The following is a 26,585-nucleotide window of genomic DNA, read 5'->3' on the forward strand; positions in this document are numbered from 1 at the left end:
GAAATGATTTCCACTTGCAAGGAAAGAACAATTGAACTATGAGTGCAAATTAAAGCATAATTTTCTCACTTTATGTTTATTGGGTTTTTTTGCAATGTGGCTAACATGAAAATAGATCTTGCATTATTTCAGACTTACAAATGATTTCATATTGCTTGCCCTCTTAGTTGATGAAGGAGGAACAAGAAGTAGGGAAAGAATTTGGAATTTAAAATTTCTGAAAAGAAATTTTAAAAATTAATAATAGTTGAAAAAAGAAAGATGAAAATATGCCATAAATAGATGAAGGAATAGGTAGATGATTGATAAAAAGACAGAGTGATGGCTGGAGAGAGACACAGAGAGATGGATTGGTAGATAAATGAATGGATATATAGATGGATAAATGATAAATAGAAATGGATGGATAGAAAGTGATCAATTAAAAATCGATAGATGTTTAATTAGCTTTGCCTGATTCCCAGGTTCATGCTTTTCAATGCACATATGTGCATATAAACACATGTACAGTCTCATTGATTTTGGAAATTCTTAGTGTGAAAATACCCTCCACAGGTGCAGATCGCCAATTCCATGTAATGAGTAGTTTTAAAAGGAATTTTCTGATGCTCCAATGGTTTGTGTGACTTATCCATGGCCATTGCTTGCTAATTCATGTATTTAAAGCCTAGATCATCCTGAGTCCAAGACTAGTCCTCAGTCTACACATTATATAGTCTCTCTAGTTTATTTTTTTAATTACATTTGATCATCAGAAACTACTTATTGGCAACCTCTTGGGAACAAAAATCAAGAACTTGAGAGCCCCTATAAAATTATGTGATGATAGCTACTCCTACAGAAAAGCTGGCTCACATTATCCATTATTTATTTTTAATATATCGCTATTTCATTGTCAAGGATTCCAACTGGTCTAAGATTATACAGATGGATTCTCAGTCAGGAGGGAAATGGGGGGAACTAGCACTAAGGCAAAATCTTTGCAGGTTCAAGTTTGTTGTGAAAAGACCTCTGTGGTTAATGTACTGAAAACGTGATCTGACCGCACTCAGCAGATGAATATTTGTGTGTTTTCTCCTTTGGCACTGACCTGGTTATTTGATGCTGTAGTTCAGGCCTTATATCAGGATATCAAATAGCACCATGGAGCACATGTGAAAGCTTTCATGGAGATCCTCAGTTTGCCTTGGAAAGAAAAAAGAAGTTAAATTAGATATTCAAATTCAAACTATCTAGAAAAGAAAACTCTTTTGAGGATAAAATTTTTTCAGTGAAAGTGTCTTCATGATTGCATGGTATCCTGGGATGTAATGTGATGCAGCTATAGGACAAACCCTTAACTTTCCAGACTAAGGTATGATTATTTGGATTTTTAAATATGAGATAGGTCACTATTTGCAGAAGGAAGGAAATTACTTTAATTCCTACAGTCTGGCAGCCTGAGTTAATTGGGATTTGATCTACTTCACTATCCTTTAGGATAATTTAGGTATCTTGCTTTTCAGAGCTGGAAGAGGCAGTGGGTATTCCAGGCCAAAAAAACTTTTAGCTTGAAATATCCATATAATTGAAGAAAAAGGATTTCTTTTTGTTTGAATTATCTGATTCATTGGCTCCATTCTCCAATTCGTTCAGGTTAGAATAATGGCTCGTATTTGTTGAAGTCCTTCAAGTTTGAAAAGTATTTTTCACTTGTGATGTAGTTAATGCAAGTATTGTCCTCCTCATTTTACAGAGGAGGAAAATGAGATGCATAAAATTGAAGTTAATTCCCCAGAGTCATACAAATCTGTACAGAAATTCAAATCTTCTCACTGCAAGATCAGTGTCTTTCTACTTTTTTCTAGATCAGGGATTTAAAGCTACAAGAGACTTTAAAGGCTATAAAGCTCAAACTCTTTATTTTGACAAATAAGGAAACTGAGGCATGCAGAGATTAACTGACTTGTCCAGGGGCAAACAGCTCTTTCTTTGTATGGATATGCATTTAGGTGTATAGCAAATATTTGGGGGCAGTAGGATGGTAGATGAAACCAAGGTATCCTGAGTTAGTGTAGGCATTATTTACTGTCTGAAAATGTAGTTGTTTTTTCCTCTATTTTTATAGATATAGCCTGTCAAACAATTTCATGTGAAATTACCAAATAGTCAAACCAGGGATGGTTCAGCTTCCTGTGAATTTATACTGATTTTAAATATATAGCCTCCTGTGAACTGGGACACTAACTAGCTATGTGATCATCAGCAAGTCTCTTAAGCCCTCTGGGCTTCATTTCTTCATCTGTAAAATCAAGGGGTTAGATTAAATGATCTCTGAGTTCCCTTCCAGCTCTACATTTGTCATCCTATGACTTTATGAATTTGTGCTGAATTTAAATAAGCAACTTAAAGCCAAATCAATAACAGCAAAAATAATAATAGTAACAGGAAGAATAGCATAATGATAGAAAGTCAAAACTATGGTACAGAATAATTGTAGCTTTACAATGGTAGAGGGAGTTTCCTTACTGGAAGCATCCTTGCCTTCCCAACCCCCAATCCCCAACACACACACACACACCTGCTTTTAAAAATGCTAACTGGTTTTATGTCATCTTGACAGACTCTAAAAGGATCATTTTTTTAAAAACTTAGCAATCTACAATTCCATAGAAAGAATTATGAAGTATTGCATATGTAATGGAAATATACATTACAATTAAAGGATATACAGTGTTCAAAAATATTTTTCATGAATGGAGAAAATATACAAAAATCTTTTCTCCTGAAGAAAGAAGTATGATGGAGAGTATTTGGGTAAAAGTAAAAGGAGATAGAAAGAGTAGTGTTGGTGTTTGGAGAATATCCTAAAGATGACCACAAAATGGGTATAGATAATGATCTCTCAAATCAGACTATAAGACATTTCTTTAAAAAAAAAGTTAGGTAGTTACAAGAGTAATGCTGGGGAGAGTATGGAATAGTCAGCTATCCTGATATTGGTTTGGAGTCTCATTTTGAACAAGAAAAGTATCTAATACCTTTTGAACTTGCCTTATTCATAAAGTAAGTGATTCATAAAGAGAAGTGATGCAAAGTGAAATGAGCAGAACAAGGAGAATGCTGTACACAAGAACAAAAATAATGCATAATGCCCAACTGTGAATTACTTAGCTATTATCAACAAGGCAAGGATCCAGGACAACTCCAAGAAATTTGTGACAAACAAAAATTGAAACATACCATTATTTATTTCTCATGATGAACATGGAAATGTTTCATAGGATAATATATGTAAAACCTAGATATCACCTGCCTTCTTGGGAAGTGGGGAGGAATAGCAGGTAGAGATAAAACATAGAAATATCAGAAAATGAATATTTAAAATGGTATTGACATGTAATTTAGAAAAAATAAAAAATTATTATAAAAATAAAGTAAGAATAGAATAACAATTTTTGTATTTAATTCTGACCCATGACTATAGAGTAATATCATGTAAAATTATCTGATAGGCTGCTATATCTATGAAAACAAGAGGAAGAAAAAACTTCCTTAGAATAAATAAATGCCTTCCCTCAATAAGGATACTTGGGTTTCATTTACCACCCCCTCCTGCCCCAATTACTTAATATAGTCCTAAATGTATATCCATACAAAGAAGGAGCTGTGTGATCCTGGACAAGTCTCACAAAGCAGAGAAAACAATGAGTAGAACAGCTATTTTGTTTTTAATTCCAACTAAAGGGAGGAAAACTAGTTAGTGATATGGAAGCAATAGGAATCTTATGAGAAAGTGATCAAGAGCTTTGTGACTCAAATTATCATGAAAAAGGAACTCTGTACATGCTCATGCAAGCATCTAAGACTTTAGTTTAGAAATCACAGAGCTATGTTCCTGTGGCCTGAGACTTTATATAAAATGAAAAGATGGAAAAAATTTTAAAATGTGATTATGACTATATTGTTATGAAGAAGCCTAATCAGAAAAAGAGAGAGCATCCAAATGCCCAAATGTCCAAATTGCATAGGAAATGCTCTGATGAATTTGGCAAAAACAATTTTTATATTCATTTTCTAAAATTTTGAGTACCCAAATCTCTCCCTTCCTCCCTTCCCTTCTTGTGTCTTCCTCACTTCTTAAAACAGCAAGAAATTTGATCTAGGCTATACTTAGTGTGAGTCATACAAAACGTATTTCCACATTGGTCATATGGAAGATGACTCATCTACCTATCTAGCTATCTATATAGCTGCCTACCTATCTACTTCCTACCTACATACCTAACTCTCTGTCTCTGTCTCTATCTCTGTCTCTGTCTCTGTCTCTGTCTCTGTCTCTGTCTCTGTCTGTCTGTCTGTCTCTCTCTCTCCATATGAAAGTGAATAAAATAAAGTGAAATTTAGAGTGCTTTCATCTGCATTCAGATTCCATCAGATCTTTCTTCAGTATTTTTCACCATGAATCCTTTGGAATTTATGGCATACCCTTGTAACTACATTTAAGAAAAAAACCAACTTATGCATTGCCCATGTCTAAAAACAGGTTAAATGATTTACTCAAGATCTTTTTACAAATAATTTTATAATATATTTACAAACAATATCTCTCATGTTTGTGGCAAAGCCAATATTAGAGCACCAACATCCTTTGACCCTTAACCTGGGATGCTTGCATCATACCAAGTCAATTATTCACATTTTTAAAGACAACTTAAGCAATAATATCCTCAAGATGCTTCTAAAAGCAGCTTCATGGATAAAGAACCAAACCTAGAACCAAGAAGCTTAAATGTAAATCATACCTCAGCCATGTAGGAGATGTAGGACTCTGGGCAAGTCACTTAATTACTGTCTACCTCAGTTTCCTCAAATGTAAAATAAGTCTAATAATAGCCCTTTTATCTCAGGGATATTGGGAGGATAAAATGAGATAATATCTGTAAAGTGCTTTGCAAAACTTTAACTCTATAAACCTTCAAGCTATAAATGCTACCTATTATTAACTAAATGTTGCTGCATAAAAATCTTTCCAAGCTCACCAAGACAATTTAAATTAGCTGTAGGACCGGCTTCTTAGAGAAGCTTATACATTTATTCTATGAGGCTTTATTGAATAAGTATTTAGGGATAGGCACTGTAGGTGAGAAAAACCCTATAAAACACATTTCTTACCCACAAGGAACACACTTTCTATTTAATAGATAAAATAAAAATGCTCTCTGAAGGGTCAAATTTACTTCTTTCTGATCTTCACATAAAATGTCTTCAGTAGAATTTCTTTTTTTTCTCTTTCCTAGGCTATCAACTCTTCTTGTCAATTGAAAGCCACTCCACAACCCTGGTCATAGCCTTTTCTATCTTTCAATGATTTTTTTTCAAAAGTCCCCCAAGTCTACAGAGTTTAAAAGAGAATCTAATTTTATCATAGTTTTTATCAGTTCATTGCCAACAGAGACACTTTAGGACAGAAATGGAATCCAAGACAAGGTTAGGTGTATCCAGATTAGTAAGAAGAATCAGTTATAACTGGAAAACATGCATTGCATTCTCTGTGCCTTCCCCAGCTCAATAGACACAAATGAATTTGGTAACTTTTTCTCTCATCATTTAATTTTAAACTTCTGAGGAAACTCTGGCCCCCAATCTTGATTTTATCTAGTTCACAAGAGGATAATATTCTTGAGAGAATAATTTGCTCCCTATTAGACTACTGTAAGCGTTCCCTTCCAAGAAGATTTCTAAGAGTTTTGTGAATAAGACTAATTGAAAGGAAGACAACACCAGTCATTCAGATCATCAAAATGTCAACATATAAAGGTAATAGGAGATTACATGCCTTTAAGCTCAAGTGAACAATACGCTCTAACAACAGTATACCTGTACACTGCCCATCTGGGCACCTGTTGAAAGATGCTATTTATTTTTATTTATTAATTGATTTTTTTCTTTCTGCAACTTATTCCTTTTTCAATCTCTCCCTCTCTTTATCTCAGCTTCAAGTTGAGTGATAGAATAGAACAACAATTTTTATATTTAATTCTATTTATTTAATTTAATTCTATTTATTTTATGTTATTTTATTTAATATTTAATTAAATGACTCAGTTTGATGATTCTATAGTTACTTTGGATTGATTAATATAAATTTTATATTTGAGAGAGAGAGAGAGAGAGAGAGAGAGAGAGAGAGAGAGAGAGAGAAAGAACACTGAATTTTGGAGTCAGCACTTAGATTTGAATCCTGGATCTGAGATTCAACAAGGAAGGTGGAGTAGAGTGAGTTCTGAAGTTCTGATTATGGAGTGAGGAAGACCTAAGCTGTTTGTGTCCCACTTCTCAAAAGGTGTGTCTTGTGTTTATAAATATAGATATAGACCTTCTTTCCCCACACTTCTCTTTCTCTTTCTATTGTGATAATATGGAATTTCATGTTGTTTATGAAATAATATGATGTCTTCAGTCTTAATCTCTAAAGTAGAATGCACTGAATGTGGTAGGTCAGTGACAATCCTCAACTGATATAAATTTCAACTCATAAGCAATTCCTGTCCTATCTAGTTCTTGCCTATACCCTTCCATATAATCATAGATTTATTTTTTATTTGAAAAATTTTATTTAATTAATTTATTTAGAATATTTTTTCATGGTTACATGATTCATGTTCTATCCCTATCTTCTTCCCCTCCCCCTGTAGCTAATGAACAAATCCATTGGGTTTTACATGTGTCATTGATCAAAACCTATTTCCATATTATTGATATTTGTACTAGGGTAATCGTTTAGAGTCTACATCCCCAATCATATCCCCATCAACCCATATGATTAAGCAGTTGTTTTTCTTCTGTGTTTCTACTCCCACAGTTCTTTCTCTGGCTGTTAATAGCAGTCTTTCTGATAAGTCTCTCAGAATTGTCCCGGATCATTATATTGCTGTCAGTAGAGAAGTCCATTAAATTGAATTGTTCCATAGTGTATCCATCTCTGTGTATTATGTTCTCCTGTTTCTTCTCCTTTCATTCTGCATGATCTTAGAATTGGAAATAGATGATGGAAAATCATTTAGCTGAATACTCTAGTTTTACAGATTTATAAATGGAATCTGATAAAGTTCCAGGGACTTTCCTGGGATTACACAATAGCAATAATTATTCTTATTCATAGAATGTTTTAAGGTTTGTAAAATATTTTTGATACATTATTTCATTTGAACCTTATAGCAAACCTATGAGATGAATTGATGATATCATTCCTGTAAATGATTTTGCAGATGAGGAAACTGAGGCCCAGGGCTATTACATAGCTAATGTGAGAGGCATGATCTGAACCCCAGTCTTCTTTCCTTCTTATCCAGTCCTATTTCCACTATATCATACAGCCTTCCCTATAGAAATTATGTGATAGTATAGCACTCATCCTTTCTCACATTATATGACTAGCTCCTCTTTCTTCTTTATAAAATATTCTATAGATGTTGAGGCAAATGACAATATCATATTAGTCATGTAATGATAGCACAATGATGACACTTTAAAAGATTGTTCTCTGTGACAGGCATTGGAGAACTCAATGGGAATCTGGGGATTGGGGGATGGTGAAAGGTTGACACTGCTATAACTAGCTATATGATTTGGGGCAAACAACTTCTCCTAAGACCCCAGTTTCCTTACCCATAAATTTATGAGGTTGGACTAGATCATTGCTAAGGTCCCTTTCATATTTGACATTCTATAATTTTGAAGTAAATTTCTTGGAAATTGACCCCATTACATGTGACTGCAGCAGTGACTAGTGTTAATGGAGACCAAGCTTAACCCTCATACTTTTCCAGAAAAACAAAGAATATAGTTGTCCTTCCTATCCAGGAGACTTAGAAGACCTGGATTTTGAATGTATAGTATATAATAGTGGGAATTTTTAAAAGAAACACTGAGAAATATATAAAAAATGGGAAGAGAAATTGGAATGAGCACTCTTTCTTGCCAAGAGATTAGAAACTTTGAGGTTTCTTTTCCTCTCTTGCCAACACCAGATGTTAGAAGACTGATGTTATCTATACTAATGTGGACCAGGGTTTTCATCACTCTTACTGAGGTCTTTTTTTTTTTTAATATATTTTATTTGATCATTTCCAAGCATTATTCATTAAAGACATAGATCAACTGAGGTCTTTCTTACAGACTTGTTCAGATTCTGATCTTTCCTTATATAAGCATGTGACTGCCTTCCTATTGCTTATCTGTCATCCAGAATCCTAATAGACTCTCTGCGGTGTGGGATTTGTAAAATAATGATGATAATAATGATAATAATATCTAATATTCTGGGTATATTTATGTGAACAATATTACTATTATAAAAATATCATTTATGCAGTACTTTAAGATTATAAAAATAAGTTATACACATATAATACACAAATAAGATGGTAGCGTTATTATTCTTGTTAATACTTTGATACTCAAAGGACGTAGGATCTTAGTGGAATGGATATTTCTTCTATGGGTATAGATGACAACCCCTCTACAACTCTTCATTCTATATGATTTTTGTTTAGATTTTCCCTTTCATAGATGATCTCATTTGAGCGTAAGAATTATCTAGTGAGGTGGGTGCTATTTTTGTCATCATTTTAGAGATGAGACAACTGAGACTGTGAGAACACTTTGCCAGATTCCCACAACTATTATGTAACTGAGATCAGATTCCATCTCTGGTTTCCCTAACTCTAAGATCAACATTCATTTCAACTATACTACTTTACTGCTAATACTTAGATTCTCATGGTGTTCCCAGAGATTCCCAAGGAAAGATTGACTGTGAATCCAAGATGTTCCTTTCTTGTGTTATTCCTTAAAAGAAGATTCAGGATTACCTTCTTTTCATTTATGCCCTCTCTTGCAGTGTTCTGCAGAATGTGGTGTCGGAGTAAGAACACGTTCAGTGGTATGCATGACCAACCACGTCAGCAGCCTGCCCTTGGAGGGCTGTGGCAATAACAGACCAGCAGAAATTACCCCTTGTGACAATGGACCCTGTGCTGGCAAAGTGGAATGGTTTGCTGGGAGTTGGAGTCAGGTGAGTATACCCTTCTGATATCTTAGTTGGCATATTTCAAAAGGCACTCCTGTCCACATAGACCAATTTAAATTGGAAATCAAAAGGGGAAAACCTCAGACCATTTTGTTGAAAAGAATAAGTGACCCTAAGAAAATAATAATATAATTTAGTAAGCGTTTAATACACCCTGGGAAAGGAATTCATTCTCATATTATTAGGATCCTTATCATTATCCATGCAAGTTCTTGGAAACACAGATGATGGATGTCAGGAAGGGCAACAAAACTAGTTGGAGGTGGTAGAGTTGGAAGAAGGGAATATGTTCATTGTCAAATAGGAGCGAGAAGAAAAGTCACCACTTGTCTTCCTGTAGTCTAGACAAATATCATGGATTATTTTAAAGGGTCAACAAGTAGTTAAAAAATTTGGGGGGGGGGTTCTTGTTAACTCAGATATGAGGAATTGTGCAAGGGAAACAGGTAAAAGGTAGATAGATGGAAAAGGAGTTATACACTATCTCATCTACCATTATAGAAGAAAAAACAATTTATTTCAGCCCCACCACCAAGTAGGATCAGCTCTATCATTAGCACAAAAGGAGAGGTGTCAAAAGTATTTAATATTGAAAAGAGTGTCTGACTAGTATGTCTCTAGGTTTTATGTGTGAGGGAAATTACTAGGAAATTCCAAATAGGTGACATCAACTAGGAAGGGGAAATGAGGTCATCTTCTTAAACTAAGACATATAAGAAACTTTTTTTTTAATGGAGAAGGTACAGCAAGAGAAAGGGAAGAAGAAAGGGGGAGAAGACTAAAGAGGCAAAAAGGAAGGGAAGGAGAAAAGGAAACACATAAAAAATGTGATAGTTAATGAATTATGAAAGAGGAAGGATGATGTCTTCATACTAGAAAGCCATCCACACTCCTCTTCCCTTTTCCTTGAGTATGGTTCTTGACTAGATAATCATATCTATGTCTAATAGTTCTTGGAAGTGAATGTGTAGAATACAGTGACCCTTGAACATCCCAGGAATTAAGAAAGACAGGGATATCCTCAAAACCTTCACCAATCAGAAAATGCCTTAGCATTGTTCTGAGGTCCTTAGCTTAGGCAGCCCAAGTAGGAAATGCCTTTTTAAAAAAGAGTAATAATAAGCAACCAACATAAATATATCCGTCAGCCTATAGCACTAAGAAAAGATCTGACAGGGATCAAGCATTAGAACAAAGCAAAACATTGAAGACTTAGCAATAATAACATAGAAATTAAGTAGTATAACAACTGTTATACTGCTAAGTACTACATCATAAACACAAAGAGAAGCAAGACCAGGGATGCTAAGTAGAGCCAGGGATGAATTTCAAAACCAATCTGTTAGCAAATAAATACCATAGACCTCCCTCCTGGGAATAAGCAGATTAGAGATCCTGGACACATTCTCATCAACTATACCTGTCTGTTGCCTCCCTCCTCCAGTCTCTTTATCCCAGGCTAGTATACTAAGGAGTAAAAATACATGACATCAGTAATGTTTCATGGAATAAATTGGCTGGCCATCCTCCAGCCTTTACTCATTTTTGCAAGTTTCTTTGGCCTCTAGAGAGTTTCCATTTAAAAAAAAAAAGAGTTCAAGATTAGAAAAGGTGGTTTAGGAAAGATTAAGGCAAAAGCTTTAGCATAGTACCAACTGAAACATTAATCTAGTAATTTGGAAGGTTTCATCTATTTAAATGAACAAATAATTTGTTATTGTTTAATTTATTTATTGCTTGTATTGCTCATTTTAACACTTAATCACATACTACCTTTCAAGCCTTATTATATATTACTCCTTTTAATTCACTCTACAAAATGCAACTGAATCGATCTCCTTGCTGTTCTCCATACAATAAATACTACCTTTCCCATTTCAGCCTCTCTATATCAGCTGCTTGCATGAATGAAATACCCCCTTATCTTCACTGCTTAGAATCTCTAATTAACTTCAAGATGTAGCTCAAATATTGCCTTCTACATGAAACTACTTGTTTCCTTACATACAGTTTTTAATGCTTTCCCATAAAAATTATATAGTGTTTATTTTGAATACATATGGATATTATCTATCCCAATAGAACTTAAGTCCATGAGAACAGGGTTATTTAATATTTTGTCTTTATATACCAACACCTAGAACAATACCTGGATATAACTGCTGCTTCACAAATATTTGTCAATTGATTATTATTTTACTAATTTGTCTGGGTTTCTCCTGGCTTCTCAATTAGTCTATGAGCTCCTTGGGAATAGGGAACTATGTTTATATTTCTTTTATATCTCTGAGGTCACCCTAATTAATATAGTACTGGATTCAAAAACTATTTCAGCATTGTGGGTATTTCTTCCTCTAACCTTTCTATGCCATAATTCACAATGATTGTTTTAGAGGTCAGTCAATGTACCATATTGACAAGGGATGGATGGGATGCATGCTAAGAAAACATACAATACAAAATACAGAAAAAATCTCTTGATGATGGATGTCTGAGAGCTCATCCTGTCAAGTCCTAGTACCCACAAATGCAGAGTTCATTGTTGTGCTTTCCCTCAGAGCCTCCCCATGTTGTAGACCCTGCCAGAGCTGAGCCTCTTTCAGTGCAGGCTTTGAGGATGCAGAGTCACTTCCACACCACAATAAGGCAACAGAGTAAAGGGCTAGAAACATTATAGATCCTCACCAAAAGATTGTGGCATGGAATGAATAAGCGGAACCTCTGAGCACCCCAGGTTTTATTTTTTCCAGGAGAATAACAAGTAGATCCTATTAAAAGAAGCCATTGTTTCTGCTCAATCAGGCATCCTTCAGAAACACCAGCAGTAAAAGTGATCTGACCCTGAACTCCACATTCATGCTTGTACTGTTCCAAGCAAACCTGAAGTTAAGTAAAAGTAATTATCTTCAACAAAGGAACATCCCGTCAGTACCAGCATCCATTTGCAGAAACCCTTTACAAGAAAGAAATGCATGATGAAAAGTGACATTTATCTTCCTCAACCTGAGCCATTCGGAAGTGCTCTCTTAGGTAAAAGGGACAAGCCTCAAACAGCTTTTTATTCCATTGAAAATCAACATCAGGGAGCAGCAGCTACAGATATTCAGCTCAAATGTACATCTTCAGGGGCACAAATGAAATAAGGCATTATCTAGGAGCCATAAATGGTTATGTTTATTGCCAGGGTAGCCCAAGGCATAATAGTCAGGTCACTGAAGTTTGCCTCAGACATACTTCATGTGTCCAATCTTCTCCCTCCCTCCATCCCCCTCCTTCAAAAGACCATTTCGCTCAGCCCAACCTGCCTCTTCTGGTTGGGAGAATTCTAATAAATTCAGTGACTTAATGTGTCACCTTTTCCCATGAGCACATGCATCTTGAAATAGGATACCAGAAGAGCTGTCCTGTTTGAATGGAAGGAATGACTTTCCCATGGTGGAAGTTCAGCGACAGTGACGATCAGGAAGTGTAGATATTAGGGTTGGGAATGATGATCAAATGTGGAATGCAAATAAAACAAAACAAAACAAAACAAAGGTAAACATGTTTAAGCAGACCTTAGCAAACACCGTCATAGATTGCTAAAAAACCTGCATAAGCCTTAACTTAAGCATGATGAAAGGCACATCTAGGAACTACAAAGATTATGAAAAACATAGCAAAGAATTGTTTTCGAGTGAGTGGTAGAGAAAGAGAGAGACAAAACATTCCTTTTTTTCCACTTTCTTTAAAGACTTTATTGCTTCAAAAATGGAACAGTATGAACTATATCTATTTATAATTATGTTTATATCTATCTATATAATTTTTGCAGTGAGGTGGCTAAGTGGATAGAGCACTGGACTTGGAATCAAGAAGACCTGAATTTAAGTCTACCTTCTCAACCTCAGACCCTGAACCAGTTGTCAGATCTTGGGCAATTCATTGAGCCCTTCTGCCTCAATATCCTCACTTATATAAAATAGGAATAATGATAGCCCTTTCTTCCAAGGGTTGCTGTTAGGAGAAAAATGAGATAATATTTGTAAAGTGCCTTACAATCCTTAAAATACTATATAAATGCTAGATATTGTTATTTTAAAACTTTTAGAATAATGAATGAAATGACAAAGTATTCAGTTATTACTTTTACTTCCTCAAAAATTACTTTTATAAATGTATACAACTGAACAAATTTTATGTAAATTTTCTATAGTTTCAGTTAATTATAGTTCCTATACACAAGTACAATAAGGTCATAGATATAGTTGGAAGGGACCCTAGTCAAATGAACAAAGAAAGACCCAGAATGTTTAACCTGAACAGTCATTTGCATAATAATTAGCAATGCCAATATTTGAACTCAAGATTCTCAGATTCCAGACCCAGCATTCTTCTAACATTACAATATACCAATCAAAGAGCAAGGCTGTTTCTGTATTTTAGGACACTGCCATTTTCACAGAATACAGAAGGAATCAAGTATTTTCTTTGATTGTGGGCTTCTATTTTTTAATCTTTTTATCTCAGAATTAATGGATAGATATCAATCTTCCTGATTAATCTGAAAAGGAGTGAGAGTTATATTGGACATTACTTTTAGCATACATTTATTCCTGTTTGAGATGAGAAACAAGGAATTCATCTTAAGTGCTCAAAAAAAAAATCTCAGGAGAGGCATCTCCTGAAAATTTAAAGGTTCTAGAAATGGAAAGGAAGCATTCTTCCTTACCAGGCAACATTATATCCAAAAATAATCACAGAGAGCATTTAAATAGTATTTTAAGATATCCAAAGAAATGTAAATGCATATAATGTATTTGTGTATGTGTCTATTTTAGTCCATACTCATAATATCCCTAGGAGGTAGATATTACCATAATCTCCATTTCTCAGGTGACAAAACTGAAGCACAAAATTTCAGTTGCTTGCCCAGGATCATATAGCTACCCAATATTGGATTCAAAACTCAGTCAGGTCCCAACATTTGATCTACTATGCTACCTAGCTATTTGAAAGGGAGATGAAACAGAGCATACTTTACTGAAAGGCTAGAGTTTAAATTTATCTGAATTCAGAATTAATTAGCTGTAGTAACACACCATCAACTATTCAAATTACAGTTGAATCCTTTCTAATCCAGTGTTTTGTTCATTGGTGAGAATGTTCCAATAGGACCAGAATGTTGTTGATAAGTTATCTCCAAGGGGATTTCCTTTTATAATCAATACCTATGATAGCCAGGGGGTGAGGGTAAGATGTGATGGGCTTGCTCCCCAGTGAAGCTCATTCTCCTTTTGCCCCACAACATATATAGAACATCATTTAATATATGAAAGCTTTTCAATATTGAAAATTACTTAGTGCAAAGGAGAGAAGGGACCCATATATGCCAAAATTTTCATGTCTCCAAATTAATTTGAGATAACTACAATACCTTGGTATGTAAGGAATTTCCTGAAGACTTAAAAAAACTTTCATGGTATAGAGAGTCGAATCAGCTTTCTGCAGTATAGAATTCCTTCATCTATTGCTCTTGTTAGCTTTAAATTAAAACTCCAGGTACTTATTTCCATAGAGTTTAATTAATAATCACTTGAAACAGAGAAAGAAGATAGGCATAGATTTAAAGTCTCTTGTCTACTCTAAGTCTGACCATGTGTAGATCCTCTCCCATGATTCTTCATCCATCTCCCCTGCTGAGTTCAGGGAAGTAGAGAGAGGTTGGGTCACACCTACACCCTTTTATTCATGTTCATGGATGCAGTACCAGCACACAAAATAGGTCAGCAATCCAGGAGGAGATGAGGATGAAACTTCCTCTACACATTCTTGCCCTAACATCATCACAAAAAAAAAAAAATCCTAATAAACTACCTCAAGTGCTATGTGTTATTAGATACTACATGGAAAAAATGAAAGAAAAATTCCCACTAGTATTATTTGTAGATGAGATGATACCCCAATATCAGGAAAATGTGCACCAAGTTCCTATGAGAACACTTGCTAGCGTAACAACTGTCCATGATAAAAACAAACTAAAAAAATCAATGGGAAAGATTTTAAAACACTCTCAGATAAGTATACCAATCTGTTCACCAGACAACCTTTTTTAGCAAGAGTCCTATAGAGTCAAAAGGTGAATGAGAAATGACATCTACTAAAGGAAAAATTGGTGTAATACTATGTTTTGCACTACTTACCAACAGGTTGACCCATGTCCATGGATGAAGGACTCATAGAGTTTATGATTGTACTGTATCAACCAGATTTTTGAGGTTTGTTTTTTCACAAGTGTCAAAGTGAGATTGAACAGGATAGACATTGGCTCTGTGATTTTATTAATAGAAAGAGCATCCACATCAAGAAATTTCCTCTACCAGTGAAGATAATCATTTCTACAATTTACATTCATTTTTTAAAAGCTGATTTTTATTGTCATTCAAAGCACACTTCCATGTTGGTCCTTTTTGCAAGAGCAAACTCATATGCAACCAACCCCTCCTCAAAAAAATATAAACTGATGAGAAAGACAAGTCCCACAATTCTTTCTCTTCATAAGTCTTTTGGTATTGTCCCAGATCATTGCATTGCTGAGAGACTCCAAGTTTCCAAAGGCAATCATCATACAGTATTGCTGATATTGTGTACAATGTTCTCCCTTATTTTGCTCTGCTTCAGTTCCTTGCAGATCCTTCCAAGTTTTCTGAAATCATCTTGCTCATCATTTCTTATAGCAAATAGTATTCCATGACCAACATGTACCACAACTTGTTCAGCCATTCCCCAATTGATGGACATCCCCTCAATTTCCAATTCTTTGCCACTACAAAAAGAGCTGCTATAAGTATTTTTGTACAAGTAGGTGCTTTCCCCTTTTTTATTATCTCTTTGGAATACAGATCCAGTAGTAATATTGCCAGGTCAAAGGGTATGCACAGTTTTATAGCCCTTTTGGGCATAGTTCCAAATTGCCTTCCAGAATAGTTGGATCAGTTCACAATTCTACCAAAAAATCATGTTTCCCAATTTTGCCATATCCGTGCCAACATTTACTACTTTCCTTTACTGCCATATTGGTCAATCTGAGAAGTGTGAGGTGCTACCTGAGTGCTCTTTTAATTAGAATTTCCATAATCAATAGTGATTCAGAATATTTTTTCATATGATTATAGATAACTGATTTCTTCATCTGAAAATTGCTTATTCATATTCTTTGACCTTTGTCAAATGAGAAATGGCTTGCATTCTTATAAATTTCACTTAGTTCTCTATAAGTTTGGGGAATTAGACCTTTATCATAAAAAAATTTCCCAGCATATTATTTCCCTCCTAATCTTAGTTATGTTAGTTTTATTTGTATAAAAGATTTTAAATTTGGTATAATCAAAATTATTTATTTTATACATTATACTCTCTATCTCTTGTTTGGTCATAAATTCTTCCCTTTTCTGCCAAGTAAATTATTTCGTGTTCCTCTAATTTAGTTATATCACTATATCTAAATCATATATCTATTTTTACTTTATATTCGCTTAGGGTATGAGATATTGGTCTGAACTCTATACAGAGCTTCTGCCATACTATTTCCCAATTTCCCAGCAGTTTTTATTAATTAGTGAATTCTTATTACAAAAACTGTGATCTTTCATTTTATCAAACACTAGGTTTCTAAGGTCATTTACCCCTATATTTTAAGGATCTAATCTATTCCATTGATTAGCCATTCTATTTCTTAGTGAGTACCAAGTTGTTACTGTTCTTTAATTTTTTTTTTAATTTTTATTTTTGAAAGGTTATTTTTATTTAATATATTTATTTTAATATTTATATTGACATTAAGAGCATGTCAATTAATTAATACTAGAATAGATGTTTAATATATTTTAAGGATTATTTTCATGCTGAATTATATAACCTGAAAATTTATTCCATTTTAAGTTGATGATACATACATTTGAAAATTATTATTGGTACCATTTTTCTATATTCATTATAAAGAAGTAAGTGAATTTTTTCTCAGACACCTAAAATAATCTCCTATTGTTGCTGTTGTCTTATATTGTCTTCTTGTTGATTTTGTTTAAATAAGAATAGTGGGATTAGATCCATATTTATCTGTCATCCTCATAATTTCTACAAAAGAATATGTTATAACAGGGAAATCCATGACAAAAAAAATCTTACAAAATATATTTCAATCTGTAAGTCTTTGTAGAAATTTATTATTAGGAAATCTATTTTGATCTATAAAGCAATTTTAATAAAATTACCCTTCTTTGATCTCAATTTTAAAATATTTATATCTCAAAAAGTTTAAAAATATTTTTTCAATCCACTGAATATTTTCTCTTAACGCTTTTGTGCTGTTTCTATATTAAAACTGAAAGAAGAAAAATTGGCTATTAACATAGAGCAGGTTGTTTTAATGATTTACATATTGACATATAATTGGGGAAAATTACTCCTAATTATTGCCTTTACTTCCTCTTCATTGGTGGTGAGTTCACCCTCTTCATTTTTATAATTCTTATTTGATTTTCTTCTTTTCTTTTTTTAATCAAATTAACCAAAGCAGTCTATTTTATTTGTGGTTTTGGTTTTTTTTTCCATAAAACCAACTCCTAGCCTTATTTATTAATTTCATTGTTCTCTTACTTGAATTTTATTAACTTCTCCTTTAATTTATTAGGATTTTCAATTTAGTTTTTAACTGAGAATTTTTAATTTGTTCTTTTTCTGTTGTTGTTTTTGTTGTTGTTGTTGCTGCATGCCTGGTTCATTGATCTGCCTTTTCTCTATTTTACTGATATACATTTTCCTCTAAATACTGCTTTGGCTGTATTCCATAAATTTTGATGTGTTGATGCCATATTGTCATTCTCATTAACAAAATTATTGATTGTTTCTATAATTTGTTTTTTGACCCACTCTTTTTATTAGCATTAAATTATGTAGTTTCTAATTTATTCTTTATTTATCTTTCCATGGAGTTTTATTGATTATAATTTTATTTTGTTATGATCTGAAAAATATGCAATTATTATTTATGCTTTTCTGCATTTGGTTATGAAGTTTTTATGCCCTAATACATGGTGAATTTTTGTGTAGGAGCCATGTGCTACTGAAAAGAAGGTATATTCTTTCTATTCCCATTCAATTCTTTCCAGCAATCTATTAATTCTAACTTTTCTAATATTTCATTAATTTCCTTTACTTCATTCATATTGACTTTTTGTTTGATTTATCTAGATCTGAAATGGGGGAGTTGAAGTCCCCCAGTAGTATAGTCTATTTCCTCTTGAAATTCATTTAATTTATCCTTTAAAAATTTAAAGGTTTTATCATTTGGTGCATATATGTTTAATATTGATATGATGTCATTATTTATAGTACCTTTTAGCAAGATGTAACTTTCTTCCTTATCTCTTTTAATCAGATCTATTTTTGCTTTAGCTTTATCTGAGACCATAATTGCTACTCCTGCTTTTTGTACTTTAATTGATACACAATAAATTCTGCTCCAGACCCTTACCTTTCTTCTGTGTGTGTCACCCTTCCTCAAATGTATTTCTTGTAAATATATAGTAGGATTCTGTTTTTTTATCCACTCTACTATTTACTTCTGTTTTATGGGTGAGTTCATTCCATTCGTATTCATAGTTATGATTACCAACTGTGTATTCCACTCCATCTTATTTTCTCCTTTTGGTCCAGCTCTTTTTCCTTTTATTCTGTCCTTCACCAATATTTTACTTTTTATATTACCATCCTTCTTCCCTTGTCTTATCCCCCTCCTACTTCTCTAGAGGACAAGATAGAATTGTATACCCCAGTGATTATGATGATTATTCCCTTTCTGAGCCAGTTATGATGAAAGTAAAATTTAAGCATTGCCTATCACCACCCTCATCCTCCCCTCCACTTTAATATTTTTTCACATCTCTTTAGGTGAAATAATTTACCCCTTTGCATTTCTCTCTTCCCACTTCTCTCAGTGCAATCTCTTTTTCACACCTTGATTTTTTTAATATATCATCCTAATCATCTTACTTCCACATTTTCTGTCTATGTATACTCCTTCTGTTCTACTAATGATTAAAAAACTTCTAATATTTACAAATATCCTCTTTCCATACATATAGTTTTACCTTACGGAATCCCTTAAATTGTCTCTTTATTCTTTACTTTTTTAGGTTTCTCTCAGGTCTGGTGTTTGGACATCAGATTATCTGTTTAGGTCTGATCTTTACATCAGGAATGTTTGGAAATATATTTCATTGAATGACCATTTACTCCACTGAAAGAATATGCTCACTTTTGTTGGATAGGTGACTCTGGGATCTAAACCTAGATCTTTCACTTTCTGGTATATCATATTCCACACCTTCCAATCCTTTAACTTGGAGGCTACTCAATCCTGTGTAATCCTGACTATAACTCCATAGTATTCTAATTGTTTTTCTTATTGCTTGCAGTATTTTTTTTCTTTGGCTTGGGGTCTCTTGAATTTAGCTATTATATTTCTTGGAGTTATCATTTGGTCTTTCTGGAGGTGATCTCTGGGTTCTTAATTTCTATTTTACTTTCTTATTCAAGAATATCAGGACAATTTTCTTTGATAATTTCTTGTATTATGATGTCCAAACTCTTTTTTATCAGAGCTTCAAGAACTCCAATAATTCTTAAATTATTCTCCTTTTTATTTTCTAGGTTAGTTGCTTTTCAAGGAAATATTTCATTTCTTCTGTTTTTTTTTTTTGGTTTGTTGTTCCTTGATGTCTCATGAAGTCATTGGCTTCCAGTTATCCAATTCTAATTTTTAAGAATGATTTTCCCCATGAGCTTTTGAGCCTCCTTTTTCTTTTTGCCCATTTTTTCTTGCATTGTTTTCCTTTCTCTTCCCCATTTTTCTCTGCCTCTCTTAATTGATTTTTGTAATCCTTTTTGAGTTCTTCCAGAATCTGAATCCAATTCATATTTTCCTTTGAAATTTTGAGGGCATTTGCTTTGTTTTTACTATTCTCTTCTGTATCTGTTCCTTGCTCTTTGTCACCATAAGATTTTTCTATGGTTAGGTGCTTATATGTTTGCTCATTTTCTCAGACTTTTTCTTGATTTTCACTTTTATTTTAAGGGCAGGCTCTGTTCACAGGGAGGATAGAGCACCCTCTTAAACTTCAGTTCTTCCTTGATGCTTACTTTAGCCTTATTTCTGGGTTTTTGTAAGTTTCAGTTCTTCCAAGGTGGTATGATGGCCTATAGCCTGAGAGCTCTGAGAGTCTCCCACTGTTGAATAAATCGCTCCCCCAAGACTGCTGATGGCTCAAATTCTAGCCTCAGGCTTGGGAGAGGGCTTTTGGTCTCACTCTAGGCTTGACTAGGTCAGGCACACCTTGGACTGCCCTGTCCTGGATCTCTGCCTTGATCTTTAGCAAGGGCCAACCAAGCTTGGGCTACCACAGACCAGTACCCTGGGATGGCCCCAACAAGGATACAAGGACCCATCTTTAGGTCTGCACTGACCTGGAGTACCACAATGTCTGTCCCAAACTAAGTTTTAGGTCTTAACCACAAGCCTGAGCCTGGCTTTGGGCCCACACAGATCAGGAGAGCACCATAGACTGCCCTGAATTGGAATTCTGCGACTCACACAGGTGTTCTTGGAACTTTAAGTGGTGTGCATTTGGTTGCATTGCTATTGACTTAGGTAGCATTTCAGGGTCTGGATGTTAGCTTGGGCCCAGGTTCAGAACCTGGAACAGTATATGTGGGGTGGGGAGTAGGGAGAACTTACTGTTGGCTTGTTCCTTACACCTTGTTGTAGCTTCCTACTAGCTATGCTCCCCTCTCACCACAGTAACCCAAACTTTCTGATAACTTTTCAAGTTATTCTCTGCATGAAAATTTCTTCACTGTCTCCTCATTGGTTGTTTTACTCCTAGATATATTTTGTTGCATTGTTTTAAAATTGGTTGGAGAGGATTCTCTTGATGGTTTCTAGCTTCCCTGCTTTTACTCCACCATTGTGGCTCTGCCTCCTTTTACTATTAAGCTGTTAGCTACAGCAAGAGTTAGCAAATGAGTGTCTACTACTTTTTTTGTATATCCCACATGTTAAGAATGATTTTTTATTTCATGTAAAATCTCTTCTTTGCTACATAGTAGGCTACATAGTTTTCTAACTTCTGTCTTAGAACACGGGCATTTAAATGACATGGTCAAACTCATGTAGTCAAAGCTAAGTGCAGAACCTAGGTCTTCCTGGTATTAGGTTCACTATCCCTTTTAAGGCCTTTTTCATATGGACCAGTTTAAGGTGCCTTTTTGTGTAAAAAAAGATTACACATAAAATTTCAAATAATGTAAGACATTGCCATTGCTATAGATGAACACTGCAACACTTAAAAGGAGTTTTTTAAACAGATTTAAAAATATATATATTCATAATATTTGTATGAAGAAATACCACTTTCAGCCAATATTTTAAAAGCTTTTTGAGAGAAAAAGACATGTTATATAAAATATTTAAAGGCAAATTTCTGTGAATGTTAGAGAATATTTTGTTTGTGTTGGAACAGCTTAATGCACAGGCTCAGAAGATACTCTGATTTATTAAAAAGTAGAGAAATATGAGCAAAAAGAAACAGTTTCAAGGGCACCAGAGATAGGCAGCCATTTTGATGACTTCAAAGCTTCAAAGCAATATATTACACAACTAACTTTCATATTCAGGTTTTATGACTAAAAAATGAGAAGCCATAGAAATACTTAGAGACTAAAGTATGATTTACAAAGGACTATAATGTGATAGGGAAAATATGCAGAGCTGTAACTCTTTAAGGGAAAATTACTGTGAATCAGAAGGTGTTGTTTAAAACATTAAGGAATTAGAATTGGTAAAGGAATTGGATATAGGAATCTGAGAGAAGAAAGAGACATGAGCTTGAGGGAAGGACTGAAAAGCTGCTTTGTTGAACTTATTAAAAATAGTCAGCAAATACAAGGTTTCAGCTGAGTGATTCCCCATTGATCAAAAACTGTAGTGAAAGCTACTGCCCTGTATCACCAATGACAATTGGAGAGAAAATTCTGCTTAGTTTCTGCTACTTCTGGCTTACAAAGGAAGGTCAGGATTGGGATGAGAACAATGAAGAGTAGGACAACACTTTCAGCTGCTTTGGTATCTTGGTGAGCTAGCTTAGTCAACCTGGATTGTGTTCCTATAAACGCCATTCTGAATGGACAACAGCATTTGGGTGAGAGAAGGGCTGGCAGCCCAGGCTATGTAGTCCAGAGAACAAATTGTGCAGTACTCTAGCTAAGTAGCTAAAGCATCTGGCTTAGAGTCAGGAAGATGAGTTCAAATCTAGCCTCAGACACTTACAAGCAATGTGACCCTAAGTCAGTCAGCTAACCTTGTTTGCCTCTGTTTTTTTTTTAAATTTGTAAAATGAGCTGGAGATAGAAGTAGCAAACCACTACAGTATCTTTGTAAAGAAAATCCCAAATAAAAACAATTTTTAATTAAAAAAAAAACCCCAAAGGGTAAAATAACTCAACAACAATAACAACACAAACTTAAACAGAACTGCTGTTCACATTGAGAGCAAAAAATTTCTAAAATGCTGTTTTAGGAATAGTGTGGGTGGTGAGTATGATAAATTGAAATAATATGTAAATGCTAATTTTGAGGGAGGAAGACTATTTCTACAGCTGAAGAATGGTGATGAGCAACTTCAAACAGTGGGCAAAGCAGTCTTAAATAGCACAAGTATTCCTTAATGGATCAAAAACGTGTATTCTTATAGTCCAGGGTGGTGAACTACTTTAAAAAATGAGTTTTCCTCTTTCGCATGCTTCCTTGCCAGGTTTCTATAAACGTGGATCCACACTTCATAATACATATTGAGCACATGGGTGGGAGAATGATCCAGTTTTACATGTGTGTTGTGTATTCATGCATTATGTGTGTAATGTACTTTGTGCACTTGCACAATATACCAGTATTAATATTATCATCTAGCTTTTTGTTAAGCAAATGTTGATATTTAAGATCGGACGGCATCATTATTGTAAGTGGCTGGTTAGATAAATATCATTCATTGTGTAGGTGCCTTATTTTGTAAATGGCCAGTTGTGGTAGATTATATTTGTGAGTGCCATTTGAGTGAATAGATAGGATATTGGAAGGGTGCTCAAGAGTAAGAATGGTGAAGAGGTGATGCGTGTGTGTGTGTGCGTGTGTGCATGTGTGTGTGTGTGTGTGTGTGTGTGTGTGTGTTTTCACAAAAAGGGTTCCTCTCAGCCCTCTCAAGATTGGATAGCTGTGGGAACTTAGACCTGCTAATATGAAGCAGGTTGGAGTGAGAGAGCCAACCCAGTAAAAAAGAGAGATGTTGACATGCTTGATGAGAGGAAGGATTTAGATATGTTGTCGTTTGTGGCTCAAAGGCATTCCATATTGTCAGAGATCTCACCAACACATGACAATCCCCAGTCCAATTCGGGGCTTTGTGTGTGTTACATGGAACCTCCCTGCAGAGCCATTCATCATGTTATGTTGATTGGAGATCATCTGTCTCTCCACTATATCTTGCTTCCCCTCATCTACATAGTAATCAAAGTTATCAAATACATTAAATACCAAAAGATCAGGCAAAGACCAGTCTAAAGGTAGACAATACACATATAATTGCAAAAGACTTAAGTGATTTGCACCCAATCAAGTAGCTAAGACTTGGGAATCTAATGCAGGTATAATAATTCATTTTATGAGATAAATATAGTCCAAATAACTAAACCAGGGAAGGATAAATCAAAGCAAGAGAATTATAAAATGACATTACTAATGAAAGTCAATTCAAATATTTAAATAAAATCTTGGCAAAGAGTCAACAGCAACATAATTAATGATAATTAAGTTGGATTTATACCAGAGATGAAAGAATGGTTCAACATTAGGGGAACAATCAGGATAGTGAAGCATTTTAAAAACAGAAATGCCCCAAATGATATGATTATATTAACAGATGTAGTGGTGGGGGAGCCTTTGACAAAATATAGTACTCTACTATGCTAGAAACTCCACAAAGTAAGGTATCCTAACACAATTGTAATATAATAAGAGGCTTTATGAAAAACCAAAGATAATATATTTAGTATTCCTCCTTCTATGATATGCTATCCACATAAAGTTTATGAAGATGATTTTTAAAAAGAATTAATTGCCAGAATGAGCAAAAAGTGATAATAGAGAAAAATCAGAAAATGAAACTAATTAGAACAAGCCCCATGCAGGTAATTGTTTTCCAAGTCATTCTTTCTCTGAGTTTCATTTCTGAAAATGAGTTCTTTCCATATCTTCCTGTATTGCTAATAACTTTGAGGAAAATAATCATTTTTTTTTGTTTTTTCTAATATTGATGACATCAATTCTCAGAATTTCTCAATCTCATAAACTGTCAAAAGGCTGGAGATAATTATAAGATTCTTTAACATTTAGCAAATCTAATCTCCATTTCTCAAAATATTTGTTAAAACATTTGAAAATTTCTTTTTTAATTGAAAAATGCTATTTAATTAATTAATTTAGAATAGTTTTCCATGGTTACATGATTCATGTTCTTTTCTTCCTTTTCTCCCTCTTCCCTTTTGTAGCCAATGAGCAAATTCCACTGGGTTTTACATGTGTCATTGATCAAGACCTATTTCCCTATTATTGATAATTGCATCAGGATGATCGTTTAGATGTAGACATCCCCAATTATATCCCTATTGACCCTTGTGATCAAGCAGTTGTTTTTCTTCTGTGTTTCTACTTCCACAGTTTTTTCCTCTAAATGTAGATAGTTCTTTCTCTGAATGTAGATAAATTCTTTCTTATAAATTCCTACAAATTGTTCTGGATCATTGCATTGCTGCTAGCAGAAAAGTCCGTTACATTCGATTTTGCCATAATGTATCAGTCTGTGTGTACAACATTCTCCTGATTCTGCTCCTTTCACTCTGCACCAATTCCTGGAGGTTGTTCCAGTCCCTAAGGAATTCCTCCATTTTATTATTCCTTTGAGCACAATAGTATTCCATATACCACAATGTGTTCAGTCATTCCCCAATCAGAGGGCATCCCCTCATTTTCCAATTTAAAAAAAAATTAGAAAATTTCAAAAGGGATATCCAACTAGCATTCTATAAATTTTTGTCTAAAGTACATTTTCAAAATCATTATGTTTGCTGTTTGAATATATGCATTAATAGAGTTAAACACATTACATTAAAGAAAACACCCTCACCTTCCATCTTAGAATCAACACTAAGTATTGGTTCCAAGGCAGAAGAGTGGTAAGGGCTAGACAATGAGTGTCAAGTGACTTGCTCAGGGTCATACAGCTGGGAAGTATCTGAGGCTAGATTTGAACACATGGCCTCCCATCTCTAGGCCTGGCTCTCAATCCACTGAGCCACCCAGCTGCCCTCAACATTATATTTTTAATGTTCATTAGTTAAGTGACTTGCTCTCTTAAAAGTACAAACCAATAAATCTTTTAGGGAGCACATGCTTAGAAAAAAGGCAGGATGATGTAATGGACTGCACTGTGAAAGGGGGTAAATAAAGAAGGTCTTGCTTCTGGTACTGCTTATACCAATAATAAGCTGTTTGACCTTAAGGAGGTAGTGTCCCCTTCCTGAACTTTAGTTTCCTCATCAGGATTGATCTGAGGAGCAATTAGGTGGATCAGCAGATAAATAGCCAGGCCTGGAGATTAGAGGTCTTAGGTTCAAATTTGGCCTCAGATACTTTCCTGACTGTGTGACCCTGGGAAAGTCTCTTAATTCCCACTGTCTAGACCTTATTGTGCTTCTGCCTTGGAACCAATACATGGGATTGATTACAAGAAGGAAGGTAAGGGCTTTTTTTAAAAAAAAAATTGATCTTCTCTGATAATGAGTGAGAGCTGGAAAATGGAAATTGTCTAGTCCAATCTTTTCATTTTGTAGACAAGTAACTGAAGAAAGCAGATTATAAAACTAAAAGCCTTCACACAAAAATATATGCCATTATATCCACGTTTGCTACCATTTCTTTCTTTTGGTATTCATACCTTTGTTAATATTCTCTGAGTTTGGAATATTGTCTCTTTACCTAGTTGTTGAATGATTATCTATTCTCTAAAGGCCAGTTTAATACATTCCTCCTTCAGGAAGCTTTCTCTGCTCCTCCATCAGTAGTAATGTACTCTCCCTTCACCCCTTAAACTTCATACAATTCTCTAGCATCTCTTGAATGCACTTATGCATTTCTGTGTATTACAGTCATCGGCGCATGTTTCGTGAAAGGAAGCATGGGACCACCATGACACTATGGGTCCCCTTAGAATCCAGAAGAAATTATTTCAATTCCTGCCTTTAACACATACTTTCTTTGTGACTCTGGACAAGTCATTTTACTTTTCAATGCCCCCGGACAATTCTTTAAGGCTATAACTAAAATAAATATTGTTGAAATGAATGAATACGTTTCCATACTGTG

General features: G+C 34.4%; 1 protein-coding gene across 1 annotated transcript in view; it reads left to right on the forward strand.

The window, feature by feature from the left end:
- Nucleotides 1-26,585, forward strand: part of THSD4 (thrombospondin type 1 domain containing 4) — a 995,684-nt gene that overhangs the window by 941,876 nt on the left and 27,223 nt on the right. The window contains exon 15 of the mRNA XM_007479653.3: nucleotides 8,885-9,058. Coding sequence (XP_007479715.2) covers nucleotides 8,885-9,058 — 174 coding nt within the window. The remainder of the gene's footprint in view (nucleotides 1-8,884; nucleotides 9,059-26,585) is intronic.

The sequence above is a fragment of the Monodelphis domestica genome, chromosome 1, assembly GCF_027887165.1.
Source record: "Monodelphis domestica isolate mMonDom1 chromosome 1, mMonDom1.pri, whole genome shotgun sequence".
In the NCBI taxonomy this organism is placed as follows: Eukaryota; Metazoa; Chordata; class Mammalia; order Didelphimorphia; family Didelphidae; genus Monodelphis; species Monodelphis domestica.